The sequence below is a fragment of the Brugia malayi genome (assembly GCF_000002995.4).
Source record: "Brugia malayi strain FR3 genome assembly, contig: Bm_v4_Chr3_scaffold_001, whole genome shotgun sequence".
Classification (NCBI taxonomy): domain Eukaryota; kingdom Metazoa; phylum Nematoda; class Chromadorea; order Rhabditida; family Onchocercidae; genus Brugia; species Brugia malayi.
The window spans coordinates 12,922,212-12,946,274 of NW_025062477.1; the positions used below are offsets into that span (position 1 = coordinate 12,922,212).

At 30.3% G+C, this 24,063-nt stretch overlaps 6 protein-coding genes across 6 annotated transcripts; 2 read left to right on the top strand and 4 right to left on the bottom strand.

The window, feature by feature from the left end:
* Positions 1 to 729: 729 nt before the first annotated feature.
* On the bottom strand, positions 730 to 3,747 carry Bm3352 (Ribosomal protein L13 containing protein; the record flags this gene model as incomplete). Its single annotated transcript, XM_001893746.2, has 8 exons — positions 730 to 918; positions 1,190 to 1,308; positions 1,410 to 1,528; positions 2,081 to 2,204; positions 2,376 to 2,471; positions 2,754 to 2,880; positions 3,244 to 3,450; positions 3,718 to 3,747. The coding sequence occupies 8 exons, from the start codon at positions 3,745 to 3,747 to the stop codon at positions 730 to 732; spliced, it is 1,011 nt and encodes a 336-aa protein (XP_001893781.1).
* Positions 3,748 to 4,516: 769 nt separating this feature from the next.
* On the bottom strand, positions 4,517 to 8,046 carry Bma-rpt-5 (26S protease regulatory subunit 6A, putative; the record flags this gene model as incomplete). The annotated part of the gene is made up of 9 exons (XM_001893745.2): positions 4,517 to 4,627; positions 5,072 to 5,153; positions 5,673 to 5,818; positions 5,920 to 6,026; positions 6,367 to 6,552; positions 6,778 to 7,000; positions 7,127 to 7,342; positions 7,515 to 7,679; positions 7,963 to 8,046. The coding sequence occupies 9 exons, from the start codon at positions 8,044 to 8,046 to the stop codon at positions 4,517 to 4,519; spliced, it is 1,320 nt and encodes a 439-aa protein (XP_001893780.1).
* Positions 8,047 to 10,572: 2,526 nt separating this feature from the next.
* Bm11292 (Uncharacterized protein) lies at positions 10,573 to 13,927 on the top strand (the record flags this gene model as incomplete). The annotated part of the gene is made up of 6 exons (XM_001893744.2): positions 10,573 to 10,848; positions 11,144 to 11,326; positions 11,860 to 11,967; positions 12,274 to 12,503; positions 13,050 to 13,228; positions 13,764 to 13,927. 6 exons carry the CDS (start codon positions 10,573 to 10,575, stop codon positions 13,925 to 13,927), a joined length of 1,140 nt encoding a protein of 379 aa, XP_001893779.2.
* Positions 13,928 to 15,927: 2,000 nt separating this feature from the next.
* Positions 15,928 to 18,064, bottom strand: Bma-mrpl-24 (KOW motif family protein; the record flags this gene model as incomplete). The annotated part of the gene is made up of 6 exons (XM_001893743.1): positions 15,928 to 16,067; positions 16,256 to 16,395; positions 16,628 to 16,740; positions 16,933 to 17,086; positions 17,701 to 17,826; positions 17,904 to 18,064. The coding sequence occupies 6 exons, from the start codon at positions 18,062 to 18,064 to the stop codon at positions 15,928 to 15,930; spliced, it is 834 nt and encodes a 277-aa protein (XP_001893778.1).
* Positions 18,065 to 19,454: 1,390 nt separating this feature from the next.
* Positions 19,455 to 20,280, bottom strand: Bm864 (Uncharacterized protein; the record flags this gene model as incomplete). The annotated part of the gene is made up of 2 exons (XM_001893742.2): positions 19,455 to 19,481; positions 20,053 to 20,280. The coding sequence occupies 2 exons, from the start codon at positions 20,278 to 20,280 to the stop codon at positions 19,455 to 19,457; spliced, it is 255 nt and encodes an 84-aa protein (XP_001893777.2).
* A 938-nt stretch (positions 20,281 to 21,218) lies between these two features.
* Bm5108 (ubiquitin-conjugating enzyme E2-17 kDa, putative) lies at positions 21,219 to 22,508 on the top strand (the record flags this gene model as incomplete). The annotated part of the gene is made up of 3 exons (XM_001893741.2): positions 21,219 to 21,357; positions 21,713 to 21,971; positions 22,463 to 22,508. The coding sequence occupies 3 exons, from the start codon at positions 21,219 to 21,221 to the stop codon at positions 22,506 to 22,508; spliced, it is 444 nt and encodes a 147-aa protein (XP_001893776.1).
* Between the last annotated feature and the right edge of the window lie 1,555 nt (positions 22,509 to 24,063).

Sequence of the window (24,063 nt, forward strand, 5' to 3'; positions counted from 1 at the left end):
TTTTTTAACCACTATGAAGTATAAAGCAAATGTAAACAAATACGGTACAAAAATGTAATGATATGACTTGCAAAATTAGAATGTGAAACAAAATACTAGTGAAATGAAAAAAAAAAAAAAAACTAAAATAGAACACCGAAGTTGACAAATCCAAACAACTTTTCAGCATCTATCTAAATAACACTAACCTGGAAGATAAGCACGAACTATCCGAAATAACAAAAAAAAAACGCCTATAAGCTGAAAATAGCTCCATGAAAACTCATTTGCATAAACTAACCCTACGTACGACCAGGTCTTAATGACATAAGCAATCCCAAAAGAAAAAGATGAACTATTTTGGATTACAGAAAATAGAGATAATTATGCGATAGAACGATCTCAATAAAATATATTTTCAAATTTATATTACAGCTTACATTATTTCAGAAAGATACATACCATACGTAAAAGATTTGAATTTTCAAAAGAGCATTATTTACGAAAAATTATTACTGTCTGCACAGTGAGGTATACAGACACTGTCTTAAATTAAATTTGATTGATAATGTCTTAAAAAACGAATGTGATGATAAATTATGCCATTAAAAAATAGTAGCTTAAATAATTTTATTGGATCTTCTTCAATACTATTTACAAATTATCTTTGGCTAAGTTCTTATTTCACTGGCAGCCACAATTTTCTATTTAATAGTATTTCGAAAAAAAGATAAACATATATAAAGAATATCACCAAATCACTCGGCCCTGATATTCCGGTAATACGCAAACTTTTTTCAAAGTTTCGTAAACCATCATCGTTGCCGTCGTGTATATACAGCTATTAATCATCCGTGGTAAAAGACCTTTTGTTATTATCCTGTATCTCTCATCGAACCACATCGTTTTAATAGTACCTGCATAGGATGCACGTTGAACCTATAAAAAATAGAATTTAATTATTTGAATTCATAAAATTGAATTTAAAAAACATGTTTGAATATGTTAAGAATTACATTGGAAAATATTTCAAAAATCAGACTCGAAATCAATATTTGGAGAAATTCAATATCGTAACAATCAGAAATTTTGAAACAATTTAGAATTGAAGAAAAATGATTCCCAATGCTGTTGAGGTCATATAATAACCTTTAGATGTACAATTTAGCACTATCAAAAGAAAAAAATAAAAATTTAATGATCCATCAACCTGTGCACGTAATCGCAATATTTCTAAGGGATTTGTTAGCGCTGTCGCTACTATAGAAGATGTCGCTGCAGCTACTCCTTGGTCCAATAAAAGATAAGGATGTCCGTCTTTGTCATATCCTTAATTTTTTTTTTTTTTTTTTTTTTTTTTTAATTCTTAATATTTTATATGCTTCTCTTAATGCTAATGACACAATAAAATGTAAATAATATATGCTCACCAAGTAAACTATGAAGAAATTTTCTCCTACACCATCGAATACTTTCCAGGCATGTATAATATACTGTCCAAAACAATGACCCAGCAGATATTCCCAATGCTGTTGAGGCTATGTAACCTCTAGAAATATCAAAACAAAAACAATAAGAAGTTAAAATGCACAGTTAGAATACAGTTAACCCACTAAACCCACCAACATAGTCTTTCCAATTACGAAAACGAAAACGTTGCCATTCTTCTTTCGGATTTTGAAGAACAGTAAAAAAAGATCTAAAAAAATGCATCAGCTATTTCACCAAAAAATCAATCGAACTTTCTATGTCACAGAACTGTTTACTAATTTTAGATGTATGAATCAATCATACTCGATTAAGTTGTACGCCCAAAAGGTCGTCTGCCAACTTTACAAGAGAAACTGCCAGCATGAACCTTTTGTTTAACTGATAAAGTACTGATGGTTTCAGTTAAGTATGCCTTCTATCATACTAGAACTTTCAAACTTTTAACGTGTTAAAGCATTAAAAGCAGTATAATACTATTAGCTATTAATTACAATTGCTGAAACAACGTTACAGTTGAGTCAATGTTAGTTATAGTTATGCTAGTTATAGTTGTTGCTGAGCTAGTGAGAACTATTATATTTCCTAAACCATTCTTATAATCTTATAATACCTGAAAAAACCACGACAACCATCAACATGATATAAAGCGTTGAGAATTTGAAAAGCAGGTCTCGACGATAATTTAGCCTTATTTCGATGAATGTAGTTCAAGACAGCAGCATGATGAGGTTCACCTGGAACACGTGTTATATATAAGTGAAATTACTGGACGAAATTGGGGTCACAGGATGTATGTACTATTTTCATGCACTGATTATGTATGGATGCAGAATGAAGCCACCTATAAAAGTTGTACATATAAATAGGTTTTTTGAAGTTTTTCTAAAGTTGATATTAAATCATACCAATAAAAGCAGAAGGGTTGTTGTAAATAATCATATATTGAGAAGTAATATCTGTTGGAACAAAGATTATTTGAGTTAAAAGCGATACAGTACCACCTTAAAGTATACTTCGCATATAAAGACATATAAAGATATTTTTATGCATGTTAATAACTGCTTTTCGACTTATGTGAAGAATGGATTTGCATTTAATTCAATATACAAACAAATTTGGGTTACTACTAAGTGAACTGAACAAATGATTTAGCTACGATCGATTCCATGTAAAAGTCATTAATTTATAAAACACCATAAAGATAAATGAACAATTTTGGAAGTTATCACTTATTATTCTTTTCTATATACTTCTCATCACTTTAAGAAATGAATAAAACAAACCGGCTAAGGAAGAAACCAATTTGTCAGATGATAAACCCAGATGAAATTTCAGCGACTCACGTGTTTTCTCGTAAGCATTACAATATATCAATGGCGCAACATTCTGTGGGACTGTCATTAAGTAACCCTTAAATTGGAAGATAATTGCTATTTTAACATTATAAACAATAAGTTTCAATCTATAAAAACCCCAAATTAACCACACTTTTTGCACATCTAAACAGTTGGATAAATAAAGAAAAAAATCGAGACTACTGTTGTGGGATATGTTAGCTAAATAATACCATACAGCGAACTCTTTACATGTGAGTGCAGAATTAGATAACAGGAGTATTGGTCGTGCATAAAATGATCTAAAGTGATTATGAATCATCATTTTGCTTAATTCATTTGTATGTAAGCAAAATAGATGATTAGACAAATCACAAGTGATACAAAAGTAAATCAAATCTTTAAAAGAATCAAAGCAAAGCAAGGAAAAAAAACATACCCTATACAAACCGCGCAAACCCTCATTTTGGATAATGTGCACTAATGCATGTCTCACTCCTCTGTAAACTGTATTTTGCTTTTGCAGTTGCAAACGTGATTTGACAAAATTAAATGGATATATCAAGAATCGTATGCTGCATGATGAGGTAAATATATATGTTGATAAGCTGTATTTATCTAAATGTCTCCACTCGATTATTTCCAACTGAAAATTTTAGGAAAAAACTGAGAATACTTAAAGTAACTGAAAATATTAAGAAAATTTCCGCTGTGGTAAAAATTCTTAAGGTCATATACCAATATTTGCATTCTGATTAATCAAAATCCAACTGGATTCCATACATTAGGATTATTATATAGAAAATATCAACAGTATTTGAATGCCGGAAATTCTATTAACTTAATTTTTAGGCTGAAAACTTCAACTTCCAAAAAACTCTCACATAACATACCCGAAAGAAAGGAAACATACCCCATAATTGGACTGAGCAGTTGGATTCATAAAAAATTAAATACAGCCAACTTGCAGGAGCATACAAAACGCAATGAAATGCAAAACCACACTGCAACAATATCAAAATAATAACGTTTAAAATCTCGACAATGTTAAGAAAACATTACAGCATTCATCCCTGGCACGTCAACTTCACGCTGCATTGCTTATGTATTACAGAAAGCACTCCATTTCTGCCATAACAACCATATTTGCATCCTCAAAATTTCATTTTAACATAACCTAAATGTGCCTTTCAGACACTAAGAGAGATGACTCGGATTCTCTCTACACATTTATCTCTCCATTTTAGTTCATAAGGACTATTTTTCAATTCGCATATACTAATTTAACAATAAGCAAAAATCTGCGATAGTCATAAAACTGCAGGTAAATGCAACAAAAAATGGAAAACGAAACTGCCGAATATGTAAATAGAAAATTCAAATCACCAATTCCTTTATTCAATTGTGTGATAAAAAATCATATACAAAGGATTACATCACGGTAAAATAGATAAAGATGAGGAAATAAAAAGGATCCAGATAATTAAAAACCATTTTGAAAGTACTTCATTCCTTATAGATTTGAACCATGAAACAAGGTTAATTTTACTAGTTAGTTACATTTTCTAGACATATTTAATTCAGCATATTAGTTTTTGGAGAAGGAACTCTTTTTGATTCCAAAATTTCCCTTTCACTTAATATGTTCGCAATCTTCCACAGCAAAAAAACAGGCTCCATAAATAATAGATTAGTATAATATAGAAACGATATTAAGCGTAGTAATACAAGGAAGCTTTCTTCTTTGCTTGGACTTCCAGGATAGCATCCATAAAATCCTCGTGCATCACTTCAACAGCATCACGTCGTAAGGCAATCATACCCTGCAATGCTGATATTAGTATAAGTGAGCAAAATAAGAAATCTACAGTATAAAGTTTTCCGAGAAAATTTTTTTCAAGAAAAAAAAAGTGGAAAATGAAATAAAGTGTAATTCTTAATATTCTTAAATCTTTGCAATACCTCAGATTAGAAAATCACTGTATCAAAATAACTTTGTATAAACAACAGATTCCTTTTGTATATAAAATATTAGTAAGTTAGGCGCTAGCTTCATCTATCAAACTGACTCAAAGTTGGAAAAATAATGTGGAAGAAAAAAATATTACAGATATTAAATACAGATATAATTATTATATATATGTTGTACATGTAGTATCATATCATATACCACTTGCATGTCACAAAATTTAAAATCAAAACAGATAAACATACTACCTTAGATCATTACCCCCCTTTGGCTTTTTAAATCATTAAAGTAAACATACCGCTTCGACGCAGACTGCCTTACACTGTGCTCCATTGAAATCATCTGTACACCGCGCCAATTCTTCAAAATTAACATCTTTGCTGAAAAAGGTGCTACTGTAAAATTTGCTTATTTGACAAAATTTAAGCTCCAATACCAAGCTTTAGCTAACAAATCACAATTATATTATATTAAAATTAGATTTACCTACTTGATACAATTATATTAAAAAAATTAGATTCACCTATTTGGAAATTTATCTTTTAATGTGCACATGAATCAACTGCATCATAAAATATCGAAGTTTGTCAAATCAATACTATTATCATTAAAAATATGTTTTACTTAAACTTCTACTTACAACGTTATAAAACTGTATATCAACAATTTACGATCAGTGTTGTAACTTCAAAAGCTTCATTAATACTTTAGTCTATTATATCACGTCTTTCAAAAATTATATCCATTCAAAAAACTAATTCAAGAACAATAACGATTCCCTTGCGTAAGACGCATAAACAAATAAATCATTATCTCTGTACTCTTTTTTTCGGTGGAAGAGACAAGTTGCAAAAATTCGGACTATTTTGAACAGTATCAGTACTAATTAAAACACTTACTGGACGTTCATTTTACGCGAATGAATTTGCATTATACGAGCACGAGCATCTTCGGTTGGACTTGGAAGTTCAATTTTACGATCCAACCGACCACTTCGTAAAAGAGCCGGATCCAAAACATCGACCCGATTCGTTGCAGCAATCACCTGAACAAGAAAATTCTCAGATTTCAATTCCTGAAAAATTGCCTCTATTTCATGCTTTTCTACAAAAAAAGGTCGAAGTATAAATAAATCATTATTTCTACCTTTATATCATCATTCGGCTGAAAACCATCTAGCTGATTCAATAGTTCTAACATTGTACGTTGGACTTCACGGTCACCAGCTTTTTCAGAATCAAAACGTTTTGTACCTGAAATAACTATGTACTATAGTGAAACATATGTGATACATATATGATGTCCCGAACAATATATGCAATCACTACGTAATACAATAAGTAAGAATTTCCGTTTTTCAACTTCGTTCGACATTACAAATAACTGAACATCATACAATTATCAGGAATACTTTTATATTTGACCTCCACCGAACTTAACTAAAATTAAGTATATGAAAAGCGGAAAAAATCTTCACGGATATATTTAAAGTATATTCTTAAATAGATACAACAAAAGACAATATTATAAGTTTCATTACTGCAGCGATATTATCTAAACTGCAACAAACTTATCACAATTAACAAACATTACCAATGGCATCCAATTCATCAATAAAAATAATTGCTGGAGCCTTTTCCTTCGCTAAAGCAAACGCATCACGGACAAGTTTTGCTCCATCACCGATAAACATTTGCACTAGCTGAGGTCCAGCTAGTTTTAGAAATGTTGATTTTGTTTGTGCAGCTACGGCGCGTGCCATCATTGTTTTACCAGTACCTAAGGTTAAAAAAAAAAACTATTTATAAAATACGATAACTTTCATTCAAGTCACCATTATACCCACATTTCAAAAAACGTAAAATATGATACAAATCTAACTGACTGAAACGAGCGAAACTGTAGGGGTTGTGTGCTAAGTTGGAGTACAAGAAAAGTTGCAAATTAAATGAAAAACCAAGAAACTAAAGGCGGCGGGAGGTAAACAGTTAATGAGAATTTTACCTGGTGGACCATAGAGCAAAACACCTTTTGGTGGATGTATTCCAAGATTTATAAATCGATCCTTATGTGTCATCGGTAAAACAACCGCTTCAATCAATTCCTGGATTTGCTTATCACAGCCACCAATATCGCTATATTGTTCGTTTGGTCTTTCATCAACTTCCATAGCTTTTACTCTCGAATCATATTCTGCGGGTAACTTTTCCAGAACCAAATAGGAATCCTGCAATCTCAGTTTGTCATCATATAAAATACATCAAGGATCAAAAAATATTGAAAGAATTAACTAAGCAATTTAGACAAACTTATCCGGATATGAAAACCTTTTGGGAAAAGTCTAGTAACGAACTTTATTTACTCCAACGAGGTCACCAGGCTTCAGTTCCGATGGATCTACTAAGCCAACCACTGGAAGAAAATATGTCGCACGAGTAGATGTTTTGATTACAGCACATTTCGTTTTATGCGCATCCAAATCGACATTTGCACCCTCGTCTTCCTGTAGCTCCTCCAAAAGTAATAATTCAACAACATTTGATACCAAATATGGCAGCGTTTTGTTCACCTGGAAACAGTAAACATAAAACGGAAATTAGATTTTTTAACTATTAAGTCAACAAACTCAAGAAAAGCATGAGATGTTTGATAACAATATATTTAGCATCCAAATAGACGTTTGCATTCTCATCTTATGCTTCATGCTATCTTTCGGCACAACACAATAAACGTATACCTACCTTGATACGCTCAGTATTTTCTTTGACATGAGATGTCAGTGTATCTATCGCATGACTGATTCGTTGTATTTCGGAACGCATGATGCGAATTTCATTTTCTACCAAATGTGTCCGACTCTTCAAATCATCCGCTGACATTCTTAAAATCTCTTCATCTAACGGTTCCTGTAATAATTAATGCACCAATTTTACCTTTATTAATTACTGTTCGTATGTTTGGGCATAACTAGAACATGATGTTGAACTTTCCCACTTGTCTTATGTATGTAAAATCAATTTTAAGTTTGGTAATAAAAATAATATTTTATATACTCATTACCTGGAGATAAAAAATTTAGTTGCCAAAACCAAAACAAATTTGCAGGAAAAAAACCTTGATAAGTCAACGTAAATGAAGGCAAAATGTGCCACTTCATTTAAGATTGAATAAGTGATAATATGAGCTTACATCTTCAACTTCCATTTGCTCTTTTTTTTCTGTTCCATCAGTCCCCGCTTTGGATGTTTGTTGTTCGCTTTGAGTGGATGACATTTTGTTCAGTCTAAAAATGTAAGATATTACCATTATATATGTCAAAATTTATTATCAGTTGCCAAAAATTAATCACCAAATTATGCAGTATATATACGTAAATGAATTAAACCAAAAGAAACAACTTGATTCAAAACTACCAAGAACTAATTATTACAATTAATATAACATAATGAACCACATGCACTTATAAAATCAACAGGAGGAAGAAAATCATAATACAACACTGCTTTTAGCAACTATCCTACTGTAAATGTCGCATATTCTTTTCGCTTCAACCGTAAATTGGTGCCGACCCGTAAAATATTGTAGCTGTTGCGGAATACGATGACTTCCATTTATTGTAAAAGGGGTTTTGAAAATATATTCGTTTGTGGAGACGTGCGAGACTTAGTAGGCTTAATTATTCGTTATGGGTAACAAACTAGTTGGAGTTTTCTATTGGACTGAATAACTAGGCCAGATAGCTTATCAGAGTCGAATAATTGAGCCAGATACCTTATTAATATTAAATAAATTTTTTTGTAAATTCGACTGAGTAATTTAAAATGTAAATTTGCAACACTGCAAGAGCCTACCATTTAAAAGAGCAGCAGAAGATTAATTATCTGAATTAAATGATTTAAATGGCCTAAACAGCTGAACTTATTGCTCACCAGCAATGGTCAATTGGCTATTGAAGATGAACATTTAATTAAAATTTGTTAGAACTTACAAATATAAATTAACTGCTGAAATGAAATTGTTTAAAATGTCCATTTGAATAGAACTGGTCAAACTAATGAACAAAACTTCATATTTCCAACATATGGTAGTAAATGAAAGAAATGGAAAGATATATACAAAGATTAAAGCTTAATTTTATCATGATAATTCCCTAAAATAGTCTGGAATAAGATAATGGTGTCGTATTTACTAAAAGTAAAGTTTAAGGTGAGACATATTTTTACTTTACATATTGCAAAGGAAAGTATTATTTTTCAAACAAATATAGATGGTCTATTTTGACAAAACAATATTTCAAAAATTTCAACTTAACGAATAAAAATGGGGATAATGCAAAAAGTTTCATGATAGAATCGATCCGTAACATTAATAAATCAGGTTAACAGGTTACTGTTTCACATATCTTCATAGAAGTGACATATCTTCTACGTATTGCTTTAGTTTAGCTATGACATTTTTCTACTTTATATCATGTTTTTTAAAAATTTATAAGATTTCTGAAATAATCGTCAGGATAAGTCAAAATACATTAGGATGAGTGTAAACACTTGATTTCGAAATTTGATATAAAAATATTTTAAAAAGCATCAACCTAAGTGGTTCTAAATGAAACGAACAGAGTGTTAAACTCAAGCAATTTATGGTACAAAGCTTTTTCTAAGAATTCTTACATAATTTCTTCTCTGTACATATCAGTTTCGGATAAGGATTCAATGATATATAAATACGGAAACGGTTATGCACCGGAAAATGTACATGATATGATATAGCTCAGAGAACAGTTTGTAGGATTGGGAATGTTAATCATCCATTATTTAGTATTCATATTCTGTTGTATGATGTAAAAATAGTACTTTCCGAATTAGTGCTCAGTAATTAATATGTTAAAATGCAAAATTCCGGTTGTTGTTAAATGCAAAACGTCTTCCGTTCTCTAACTTCTGAACGTATGTTGTTGATATCCGGTAAAGGATAGCGGTCTCTCACCTGATTTAATTAAAAAAAATTTTCTGAAGTTTATTACTATTTTTTTTTTAATATTTCAATACTCGTGACAGAGAAGATGAAACAGTATGTGAGGAAAAAATGCCACTGAAAGAAGTGGTATGTCAAAGGTCAAGTTAAGCGGTAAACAGAGATATGATTGAGAGTTTTGGTTCTATGATTTATTGCTCATTTTAGTAGTATTGGCACTAGTGAGAGGTTTGTTGGTTCGGTGAAATTATTAGGGATTTTCTTATCAGAGATCAACGATCAGTGTATAGATTTATATACAGATATTTAGTCTTTCGAAACGTTATTGCTACTGTAGAGGTTTGTCGATTTGTTGAAATTAATTCCTAAACTTCCATTTCTAATTTTTCTTCAATTCTTTTATCAATTTCAAATTCTTCTATAAATTTTCAAAAAAGAGAAATAACTTTTTTTTTTTTTATGAGTTATTACTTAATAAAATATATTTGTAATTAAAACTTCGCTTTTTCATTAATGATAAACAAATTTTTTATTCTTCTATGTTTAAAGATATTTTTTATTCTTTCTTAAAACTATGAAATTATTATAGTTATCATGACAAAATGACATAATATGAAATTATTCTATGCAATATTAGTTATTATTTTTGAAAAAAAAAAAAAAAAACAAAAACAAAAACAAGAAACATTCCAAAGTAAAATTAAAGAATTAAAAAAAGTCTTTTCAATATTTCCTAATTTTTGATAGCCTTTGATTTTGATAGTTTCCTTTTTTTCCATTTTTTTATTCTGTAAATTACTTTTATACTAATTAATATCATTTAGAATGGCTCAGGAATCACTAAGAAGTGATCAATTTACAGTTTGGGTAAGGGAGAAAAAAATTGGGTTTCTACGAGAAAGAGCACTGCTATGGCGAGTGAAACATGCAAAACGAATGGGTGAGGACCCTAAGCGACAGATTGCTACGGCGGGTCATCTGGTGGTTGTAAAGAGAAAGGATGCTTTAGGTACCTTAGGACCAGCTATACTTGAAGTTTTATTCAATGAGAATCCACTGGATGAATTAGTTACTGCTTTGAGAGAAGCTAGCACAGAAATGGTAAATATTGATTGAAAACAAAATCATCAATTGATTAACATTTATTAATTTTTCTCTTCCATTTTGTTTTTTTTTTTTTTTTTTTTTTTTTTGGTGCAATTTAAATACTTTTTGTTTTGTTTTTTTTTGAAGATAAAATAATTTTTCTTATGAAATATATCGAACTTTAAAATTTCTTGAAAATTTTTCTTTCCCTAAGTTATCTTATAATGTTTTTGATTTTAAATCCAATTTTTTTAGTGTTTTCAAAATATATATATATTCATAAAAATTTTTTCTATATTTTATATTTTAGGTTCGAGAATTTTTATCCGATTTACGTTATTTGCTTGTAAGTGAATCGGATGCGCAAATTTCAGACATAACATTTTTCTTATCAAATGCATCTCTGTTAACTGCATTTTCCTATAGAAGTCAACAGAAAGGTATTAGTGATGACGATTTTGAAGCTTTATTCCCAGCGTTATCAGATGCACAGGTTTTTTTTTTTTTTTTTTAGTTTTTCATATACTAAATAGATTAATTAAAGTTAGGGCAACATTATGAGTATTAGAAAAGGAATTTTGTTTGATGATGCGATGGCATAGCCAACCTATGATCATATCATGAATTACTCCAAATAATTTGATTAAAAATTTTAATTAATCCTTACATCATTATCATGTATTTGAAGTTTTTCGGAAAAATCTTCCATCATACTTTTATATGATTCAATCATTATTATTATCATCATCTATTGCTACGATTATGATAAGATTTCGAAATGGACTTTTATCAAGTGTCACAGATATTATACAACCATTGATAATTTAAATCATCGGATGGATTCAAAGATTGGTACGACTTTCTCCGGAAGGTTGATACACTGATACATACACAATTGTGCAGTCGTTGACTGATATATCATAATAGACTTTTTTTATTATAATTTGATTTTAAAATAACTGGATAAAATTATTGCTCATAAAAAAAAAAAAAAATCAAACATTGTTTTTTTTAAACGTATTTTAGATTCGATTGATTGATTTAAATGGAAGTTGTCCAACGAAGGAAATTCAACTGATTGTTAAAAATCTGAACGTAAGATTGGTTCGATTTCACAGATATCCTGGTGTAAATGTCAGTTTTATTTGTATGTATGTTAAGGCGTGTGAAAATGTGTGTGTGTGTGTCGTTATATATTTTTTTTCTCTCTGTTTTTAATAATTTACGAAAAAATTTCATGAAAGAGAAACTTTTTCTTAAATTTATTTTAAAAAATTGTTTACCATTAAGGATTTGAATAAGCTCGAAGGAAACTACATTATAAAATAGTTATTTTGTTTCTATTAATACTATTAATTTCTATTAATTTTGTTTCTATTAAATTTTTATAAAAATTATGTTTTCAAATTAATAAAAAGAAAAGTTTTCTTTATATTTCAGGTAGAAACATTCGAGAATACAAAACTGTTGAATTCTGCAGTTGAATTTATTGTTGCACAAGGACTACATCCTAGCATTGAAAATAGTGGAATGAGATTTTTGAGACATTTAAAAAATGTTTTCCCCGCAATAAAACAAATTTTTTGGGATTGGAGTATGATGATGCCAACCTTAACATGCATAGATGCTGAAGTTATGGCTTGTTTAAATGAATTGTTAAATTTGTACAAGTATGTTAATGTTAATAATTAATACATTACGAATATTTGTTGATCTCAAAATTTTTCATTTTCTTCATTTACATTTTTTTTCAAATTAATACATGAAGTAAAATAATAATAATAATATTTATTGTAATATGAATTATGTTATCATGAAAACAATGATTATCTTAGTAATCTATCAAATTACTAACTAAATCCTTGGATGTAATTCCATCAAGATTTATCGGGATCACATGATAAATCAATGGAACGTATTCATTTGATAGCAATAGTCAATATGAATGATTAAGTATCGATACTGTTGAGATCATAGTAATGTTTTTGTGAGCTTTCAATCATCTCTCCTAAAATTATATCTCCTTAAATTATTTGGTATTTTTTTTTTTTTTTTGACTTAGGAGTGATTTCATAGTTACTTTAAATTCTTATATATCACTTAAAAAGTAATAAAGCGAAAAATGGAGATAATTTTTTTCAAAAATTGAATATCTTAATTGTGAGAAAATAAAAACAGTAAAAATGAGAAAAAAATAAATGAAAAGATTAATTCAGAGAAATGGAAATGAATTTATTAGCAATTCTTTTCTTCATGTCAAGCGAAGGAAGTGAGGAATTAATGGAAGTAATTTGGAAACATTTAAAAACATTTCATCTGCCAAATGCGAAGATGAGAAAAGTAATGCGAGATGATAAACCATATTATTGTCCACCGTACATGTTCTTCATTGCTGGTATGATCATTTATGATTTTTCCAAAAAACAGGAAAAATTTTGAAATTGAGAAGCTTAAGTGAAATTCATGGTTATTTATTAGAAAAAGAAAGGATAGATGAACAAACTTAGCAAGGAATACATATCGTAGTCTTCCATGTTCCTAACTTATATCTTTACTACTGAAGTTAATTAGAGTCTTGTTTTCCAAAATAATACTGTTATATCCTTTATAAAAGTATCTGTTTTAAGTTTATGTATTACTTACAATGATAATGATAGTAGTTGACAGCTGACAGAATTTCATCTATTATGGAATTCATCTTGACAGAACCACTTTTTTTCTTTCTTCTCCTTTCTCTCTATTCTAGACACAAGGGAAACTTTTATTAACTGTAAGTTAAAATTTATATTTCGATTGCTTGTAACAGATAAAAATAAATGGAAATTAACAATTCTCACTCATTAAAATAACTGTATTTTAGTAGCTTATATAAATTAAAATGCCATCCTCTATTCTCTTTTTTACTCTTAATTTTTCTTTTCTTATCTCAGGAACATCCGAAAAGATTAGTCGTTTGGAAAAAATTGTTTGCACGGATCGAATTGTTGAACCAGACCTACGACATTTTCTGTATGTTCAAAATCGATCGATAAACATTTACAAAAATGACAACATTTATGAATTTATGGGATTTGATTATGAACGTGATGATTGAATGCATTATATATATATATATATATCATTTATGTGACTATTTTTAATCAGTTGATATTGATGATTTGTCCTTTCTTGTTTTTCCTTTTTTATGATCCTAACGATTTTACAGATATAAGAAAGAATGATATTCTCAAGTGATAGTATTAAACCATTCTGCAAATAGTTTACCAATGCTTAAAATGATTCAAAATTTTGACTAATGTTTGTTTTGCCTTTGTTAAAAATTCAAGAAGAATGAATATGATACTTGATATCGATATAGGATATTTAGAAAAATCAACTTTTTACATGCATGTTTATGAAAATTAAATGCAACAAATATTTCATTATATTCATGTTCATATTCTTTCATAAATTATACTGTTGATTAGAGAAAAAAATATGTGTTGGCATATTCTTGTAAGTTTCCTGAAAAGATAAAGAAAAAAGCAACAGCAAATTTGACTTGGAAGCATTAAAAATTTGAACGGATTGAATGAATGGTCAATCACTTGTAATGTCACAGATGCCAATCCACAACAATGGGATATTGTTTTGAAAATGTTGCAAAATCTTTAGAAAAACATTGATTTGGTGAGTTGTTAAAAGTGAATATAAGCATAATGGTCATCTCTAATCAAATTATTATCCGTATTTTCAAATTAAAGTTTTCATAGTTCCACCACAAAACATTATTGGTTTAAGATTTTTTTTTCGGTTGAAAAGAAAAAATTATGATATTGTACATGCCAAAACGGAAATGTGTCATATGCGTTGTAAGACTATTCGAAAAATACGTCGAAAAAAAAAAAAAAAAAAAAACGGTGTACGTATAGTTTCAGTGTATAATTTCAAACCAAACCAGTTAAGAAACATAATTAGGTAAAGAAATTTTTTATCATACATTTTAACATATTCAAAAAACAATTCCAAAAGACGTAGCTAAATTATTCGTCTAGCTAATCCCTTTTTCTTAACAATAAATTAGAAAAAATATCAAAACCGATTGTCCTAACCATAAATTTATAAGTAACAACAGCAAATACCATATCCATAACGCGAAAATCAAGCATAATTAAATGTTCACTGGCCGAAAGATCTAAGCAGGAAAATTAACCCGAAATTCTGCATAACGATACATTATATTTTAATCCTTCATCACTTAAAAAATGAAACGGTTATGCACAAATCATCATGTTACTCTCGCTTCTTAGTATTAATGATAAAAAAAAATAAACATTATGTGCAACAACCTCCTTAAATTCACATGTAATTACAAAAGTTTACTTCTATTACGTGAAAAGAGGGGAAATTAAAATTAAAAGGCCGATATATGAAATTTTACCTTAATTAATTATAAGGAGATTCTGCAAGCAATAGTAATGCATAGTTTACAATAAAAAAAAAACTATATATACCTACTATGGATAAGTCGAGGAAAATCCGAAATAATGATAGCAGTTTTTTCTTTTTTTTTTATTTGCTTTTTGCAAGATACTTCCACCTTGCTTAAAAATACAAAAATATACTTATTCTTTCGTTATATTGTCAAGTCTTTGTCATGTGATGACTCTATCGGATTCTATGTGGAAGTGAAGCCTATATGTGACAAAGTTTCTATCATTTTATCACTAATTTATACAAGGTATATTCAATCGATGTATATTATGATCGATAAAAACATGATAATAAGTAACCACCAAGTGATTAAGGAGAATATGATTTTCATCAAAATCAAGGAATTGAAAAGACAATTCCTAAATCTGAATGTTTTTCAAACATGAAACAAAAAATATGTCATCTACTGTGAACTAATGCGCAAAACCTTTTCTGTACTTTCAAATAACTGAACCTATAAGTGATAAGCATAATCCAATAAATTTATCGATTGATTTTATTCAGACTCAAATCTACTGCGCTTTTTTTAATTCTATGCGCTTGACCTCTTAATTTAATTTACTGCAATTCTAATCATCAAATATCACAAGTAAAACCTTGCTTTATGATATGCACACGAGATCAATACCAATATGATGGTTGCAATTTACGCTTATCTTGAATACCCATTGCATCTGCAATTTCTTCCTCAAATGATTTGAGTACAGGTTTGTAGGTTTTTTCCAGGACAATTTCTGCAGGTGTATCCTTACCTTCCACTTCTGTAATAGAATCTTGTGATAAACTACTTCAGTAAATATCTTTTCATCACGAGTGACTAGAAATCATCTCATAAGCTGATGTATGGATTCTAGTCTCATATTACAATGGAGCTAGCAGATAAATATTATTCATCTATAACTACATCTTTTCGAATACTTACAATCACTCCAAAACCTAACAAACATACCAACATATCGATCGGGACTCAGGTATTCTGAAGTAACTTGAGCCAATTGTGGCACTGGAATCTGGAATTTGGACTTCTTGCTGATCCTGATATACTCATTCCCTTCCTCATTTAACACCCAGGCTGCTTCGCAAGGTTCACTAAAATAGAAAAATGATGTCATGTCAACCGAATGAATGAATAGAGCAGTAGACAGTTGAATATGTGAATTTTCTTTAACAGCCAATGCAAGCTTATGCGTAACCTACAATAATGTTGAATAATCATATAAAGGAATAATTCCCCGACTAGACAAAAAAAGAGATATCGCATAGACAACTTTAATTAAAAAACAGCTGAACTGAATCACTTAAATTTCGATTGACAACATACTTATCACTTGGGTCGATTAGCTTCACTTGTCCCTTATGAACATATAAAGGTTGCTCAATTTGTCGATAAAGAGGATCCATGTCACTGAAGTTTTCGGAATCGTTGATAAGTTTCTATAAAAAATTTAAATTTATATATATAAAGAACGAAAATCATCGGATTACAGCTCCCCGACTAGACAAAAACAAAAATAAAAAATTACAGGTGAATTTGTAGTAATTATAAATAAAAAGATTAGTAACAGTAAGATTTTTTTTTTAATATTTTATCGATTATTAATGGTAAGAATAGTAATTAAAGCTCACGGTATGTCGTCCTTTCACAAATATAGCATTGGTTTCCTTATTAACACGTGATACAACTCCCGTTTTGCCTTTGTCCTTTCCAATCATCACCTGCACCAAATCACCCGGAAATATTGTCCATTCTTCCGCTGGAATGGCCACCTTTTTTTCATGTCTTAAAATACTGTCAATTATCAGTAGGAAAACAAAATTTTGAGAAAAGAAATAAGACTAATGCCGTCGATGGCATACTGTTTGCTTCTTTGACTAAAATAACGAAGATTTAAATCCAACCTATTATAACACATGTAGCTTATAAACGACAAATGAAAAACTAGATAGACCTTTTGCAAAAAAAATCAACATTTTAGTTGATAAATTATCATAAGCGAAGGCCAAGGTCATAATTACTTTTTTGACATTAATGAGCACTGATGACGACACCGGATAAGGTATATTGATGATTTATAAATCAATATAATCTGATACATCAAACGACATTTTATATCAAACCAAATTTCAAATTCCCAAAAGAAAAAACCCACAGACAATTCGACTAACGTAGTAGCACAGATATGGGAGCCGAAAAATTTTAAATCTCATTTTGAAAGGTTTTGAAAGCATGTTTATAGCAAGAAGGACTTACAGTATTTGCCATTTAACCAATAAAAAGTTCACTGATTAAGGCTCCTATTAGGACATATGTTATGAAAATTATTCAGCTAATTGAAAATAAAGGAAACTCAGTGCCTCTCACTGTTTTTTCGAAAGAAAATGGAAGAAATTTACCTTAGCTCAAAGAATTTATGCATTAATTTGTGTTGGTGATATTCACGTGCTCGTTGTACGTTTTTCTCAAATGTTTCTAATTCCCATGGGCGTCCATCGGATGGTACGTAATCATCGGGATGCAACCTGAAGATATTTTCGTCAAATTTTTGAAGATTTTAAATGTTCAAAAATTTAACTACTCTACATATAAAAAAGCTTACGTCCAACGCACAATATCAGGTGCACCGTATCGATTGGTATAAACTTTTTTAGGAACTGTACGCTTCACTTTTCCCACATATTCTTTTGGCACGTGTTTAGCAAAGTCTAATTCCATATATGTTCGACGTACACTACGCGATAATACGCGAGTTGGCCACATTTATAGTATGATTATCTAAAACATAAGATATGACAAATAAAAGTTACTCAAGTAGGGATTACGGCAATTATTAGTGATTAACATTAATAATAAGTTTAAATCTCAAACCAATGACAAATTACGGAAGAATTATGTTAAAAATCATGACAAACAATATAGATTCACGACAAAGCCAAAGGTAACTAATGAGAACTTTAGCAGTTGGAGAAAAATGAAACCATAACCGAAATAGTCACGATAAAAGTAAAATGCCTTTGAATTCGTCCGGAAAGGATGCCTGTAAGTACCGGAAAGGATGATCTGTTATGTTTCTCGATGTCACTACACTGTTCATCAACTTTGTTGGAGTATCGAAGTGTTTCGGTTCTAAAATGTTGTAATATTTTCTATTAATTCAGTTAGGTTAATTTAATATTTTGGAGGATAAAAACTTAAAATTAGTGTATTTGACAATTTGAATAGAAATATGTATGTTAACTTTTGTAATGTTGATGAGACAGTTAGGAGTTGCTAAGACAGTTAAATGCTTCATTGATATTATCATTATTTTAAATCAAGGTTGAACTAAATTAAAGTTTGCAAATGCTAAATATCAGAATACGAAACCAATTGTGAGAAATTGCAGGTTTTGTTGAAAAAAATTCACACTGATAAAAATTTCAATCGTATAACAAGAATTCGTTTCACTGTGCTAAAAGTTTGCTTTGTGATGGTGAACAAATGAACTGTCATGGAATGTAATCATTTCAAACACATTTTAAAATAAATTTCATTTGAAAATTTCATTAATTTCAAAATGAAGTTAACTTTCGAGACGAAAGCCTGCATGTGGTAATAGGAGAATGTAGATAGATGAATGATGAATGGTAGGAGCGTTTCATTGGTTCATGCGGTGGATTTTAGGTTGCAGTACAGGTTGCGTATCATTTCTTTACATCCGGTAATTCCTTGTTTGATCATTCGTTTTGCAATTGATATTACGGCAGAAAAATGAGGTAGTGGTAGTGGCGAAGTATTTGCACGATGCACTTGCTATTGCGATGAGAGGACTGCACTTTGTACACTTTTCCGGATTTAACATGATATCATGCAGCCTTTTTATTTAGATGATATCATAACCGGTCGGAGAAAGAAGTATTTTCAATTAACCCTGTAGTAATAGTGATTCATCATGTCATCGTATGGTGACGTCATCGTGTCTAGGTGTCCGGATTGTGTGCATAAGAGAAAAAAGAATGAAGAAGGCAGAGCAAGAAATAGTTGAGAATTGATTACTGAATAAGCAAAGGGAGCAACCGTATTTAAGTTTTAATTTCGTTTCCTGCTTTAGACATATTTTTTAATTATAAATTCCGGAACGAATTTTTTCCGTTGTTGGAAGCTTTCATGTCTATTTTCGGAATTTTTTCACTTTGTTCTGAAAATTTTCCATTTTTTGTGATGGGTTTCTCAAAATTTTGATCAAGAAATTTCCTCTTATTTTCTCTCCGACTTTTGTTTTGAAAAATTCTCTCTCAAAAAAAAAAAAAAAAAAAAAATCTCTTTCAGTGTTAACAGAAAGAAAAATGGAATTTTCCACTAAATACCAAATACTCTACAAATTTTTGTATTTTATTATCGCACATTAGCCCGTCACTTCCAACAAGTTATATAACATGGTTAGTAGAATAGAAATTTATGAAACTCTATGGGAACTGGTTTCGAAGCTTAAACCAAAGCTTAAACCAATTTCCCCAATGTTTGGGTTGGGGTTGACATAAGCTAGAAATGGATGTTATCTCCTCGACTTAGCTTCTTTGTAACTGATTTACAATTGTAACGTTAGTTACCTACAGTTCCATATATTTAATTGTTTTATAACTGTCATCAGATGTGCTAATTCTGACAATACTATATTTAGGTTTAGGTTATCCAGCTATATTAATAAATAGTAGTAATAGTATTAGTGCTGGGTAACAAGATTTGTGAGATACAACGGATTGCCATACTTTTCTATGCGTGTACATAGAAGTGGAACTTGTACTTGTACTTGCATTTGCACTTCTGGAAGTGATATAATGCAAACTTGTTCCCTTGATCAGTTCATTATTCCAAGCTAACATAGTCGTATCACTCCACTGTGGCGTTACTTTTAATGTTTTGTTTTTTTCTGCGTTCACTTTTTCCGTTTTTGCTGATTGACAATGATTTCGCTCATTTCGTCCATCTGTTTGCATTTTTGCAGCACATGATACATTTTATATTTACTAGTAGATGTTGATAGTTTAATGTAAGACAACTTGTGATGACATAATTAATGTCAAAAAAAGTGAAATATATTCTTCAATAGATGTTAAATACTAAAGTTTTGTCAAGTCACTCCTTTTAATCCATTAATTTAAGTCACAGTTTGAATTACTCGATCTGTTGAAGTATTTATTGATAGCTGTGGAGTTCCTTGAACCAACCATCTTTCCATCTCTGTCGTGGTAAGATGGTATCCTGATTGAATTTCATCTAAATTGACTCTTTATGATGGGAGCAGTTTATGTATAATATCTCAAGCTTAAAATTTGCATTTGTTGTGATTTCTTCCTAATGAGATGCCAATTTCCCTGTATTGTTTTATGGTTATTGGTTTAATCCAAAATGGAAGTCATTCTTTTTTTTTTCAAGTCCGAAACTAGAAACATATACTTTGAAATAGAGTTGTATGGTTCTTAGTGTTCAGTTTTACTTATCTACTTATTAATTATTTTACTTCACTTGTGCCTTCCCCTTTAAGGTTTAATTTCTCAAAAAATGTTCAAAATACTTGCATAACATTGTCTCAATGTGCTTTCTAGTATATGTCTTGAATTTCGATCTGCCGTTTCATGCTATTTTTGATTTCTATTCTTTAAGACACTTTTTATGTACAACGGATTTTCTGCTTGTTATCACGATTAAATATGTCATTTTAAGACTCATCAGATGTATAGGAGGAGTTGATATTTGCTTTAATTCTAAAAATAAGCCCTAAGAATTGGTAGGGTATCATATCTCATTTCAACTTATTCCTGATGTTGTGACGACTTTTCACTTGTCAACTTTTTTATAAAATAATCTTGAAATTAATTACTAACATTTTATATCTCAGTGTTGGGACCGGTCGAACACATTGCTTCAGTGTAAAATGGCACTTAAGCGAATCCAGAAAGAGCTTCAGGATTTAGGTCGTGATCCGCCAGCGCAATGCAGTGCAGGCCCTGTTGGTGACGACTTGTTTCATTGGCAAGCGACAATAATGGGTCCACCTGAATCACCTTATCAAGGTATATAAATTTTAGATTCATACAGTATACAGAGTGTAGTTTATCAAACTTCTTGTTTCAGATTTCTGTTTAAGCATATTAAACATTCTAAGTTTCTTAAATATTTCGAGTCGTGATATTTATATTAGCTTACGTCGCCATTACAATGCTTAGTTATGATAAGTTGGTCATATAAGTTTCATGCTTAATATATGATAAGTTAATTTGATGTGTGACAAGCTATTCAATCATTAAGTTTTCTAAGAAATAAAAAATCAAAGGATATTTCCTACCTAAAAAATGTCACAGCATTTTTTTTCCAATCAGTTGAAAGTTTGAAAGCTTTTTTGTTTATACTTTTTGAAAAAGAATTTAGGTGGTGTCTTCTTCTTAACAATTCATTTTCCAACGGATTATCCATTCAAACCGCCGAAGGTAGCATTTACAACGCGCATGTATCACCCAAATATCAACAGCAACGGCAGCATTTGCTTGGATATATTGCGTTCTCAATGGTCGCCAGCACTTACTATTTCCAAAGTACTTCTGTCGATTTGTTCGCTTCTTTGCGACCCAAATCCAGATGATCCGCTGGTACCGGAAATTGCTCGCGTTTACAAAACAGATCGTGATAGGTAGGTATTTTTTTTTTTAAGGAACACTATGTAAAAATACGTAAAAAAACTATGTAAACGAAATTTTTAATTATTTTATTCATAATTCTGTGAACATCTCACCCATAAAGATTTTCTCATACTAACGAAAAAAGTAGTAAGATCTGATGATGCCAAGGGGAATTGAAAGTTTTCGGAAAAACTTTAGCCATAATGTTGTTTATTAAATTTGAAGACGTAATATAACTTATATAACTATGGAATGACGACGTCAATTCTGGAATAATCGTATGCATATGCAATCAGCAAATTTAGACGGACTTTTTATATTCAAAGTTCGAGGTGCTGTCGCGGTCTGGTGTTTGGTGTTGTATGTATTATCTACGTTATCCGGATATCAGTTTTGTTAGAAACGAGTAAAATTTAGATTATATCACAGTGACTCTTTTTTTTTTTTATTCTGTTCCGTTAGGTCTATAATTTTGAGAGACTAAACAAGTTGGTCATTGCAGGTATAATCAATTAGCTCGTGAGTGGACTCAGAAATATGCAATGTGAGAAATCAAAAAGTAGCGGGTCACACGCGTTTAGGACACACGTGTACATCATTTGGAATTACCGAACGTGTACATGTTTAATTAGTTTTTTTGTTCAAGACGAAAAAAGTTCTCTCTGTTTGTCACTACAACATAATAACTGTCTTATTAATAGGCAAGCTTTTGACATCTTCATTCAACTATAAAGTTTTACTGTTATAAGTTTCTAATATATTTTATCTCAATCGGTTATTTTTCATATTTTGATGCCTAAAAGGAGGCTGTTTCAGCAATCAACATTCATTCAGTTTAAGCTTTTCCTCCTTAATCTCTCCAGTTCAGTTAGCTTCTGCGATAAAATCATTAAGCTTATTATTTTAATATCTCTAGAAAAGAGATCCTTATTTCTCTACTCTTAATAAACAGAAGAATTCTAAAGTTTTTCTCATGAAATGCAACTGAAATTCCAGTACTATAAATTAGTCTTCGATATCAGTCGTTTATTAATTTTGTTTCTCAATCAGTATGAACCTAATGGGACAAGTGAAACTGAATTGTTTTACAAATCACTATCAATTTTTTCTTTTTTTTCGAGTAAGAAAGCTTTCCACACTTTAAGATTCTTACTCGCCCATTGCACTTAAGGAGGTAGAAAAAAAATAATTTTATACCATATTTTTGCTTGATTTTTCTTCTGCATTTTTGACCGCCTAGTCAATTTTCTTGAAATTGTTATTGGAAAGATCTTGAACTAATTTGCTCATGAAATTTTTGAAATCCTTGATTAACAAATCAAATATTTTATGAATGTGCCACGTAACAGATACATTCAGTGATGACATCTTCAAAACAAATCTAACTATGTTAATAGCTTTACCGTAGATGTTAACAAATTAGTTATCTTCGTACTATTTATCTCAGTACTTTGACGAGACATATGCGCAGTCGGGTGAAAGAAATGAATTGATGGGCCTGTCGTTCCTTGAGTATCTGCTATATTTGCCTACTTTTGTGGACCAAGCAAACAACTGGTGACGTAATCTGTGCGAGAAAAAAATTCGACCCATGTACTTTTGCAAGGAATAGTTTGTATTGTACAGTAGTTGGAGTTACATTTTCAAAACTAAGTGCTGTTAACCTTCAAATACTACCTCTTAAAAAATTTCATGAAATTAAGATCGCTAGCAAGCTGCAATTGTTAAGTATGCTTTTAAATGCGTACGATTTGGTGTAGTCAGCGATTCCCAATTTACTACCTCAATGTTTTAAAAAGAAAAATTTCTTTGACACAAATTGTATGGAAGTACCATTCGCCTCGTTATAAACTGTATCAATTTTGATGCTTAACGCTTTAATCGGTAATAATGATAATCTCAAAGAAATGAAGCATTCAAGACAAAACATCGATTCCTGGAGGTATGGAGGTACAGTTAACGTATCAACCAACGTACGAGATACAAATCATGATTGCGTATTTAATTAAACTCTTCTAGTATATGACATTCTATATAAACTTCATTTATTTCCTATTTGACGGATGCATATATATGCTATAAGTAAAATGATGCGCAATACCT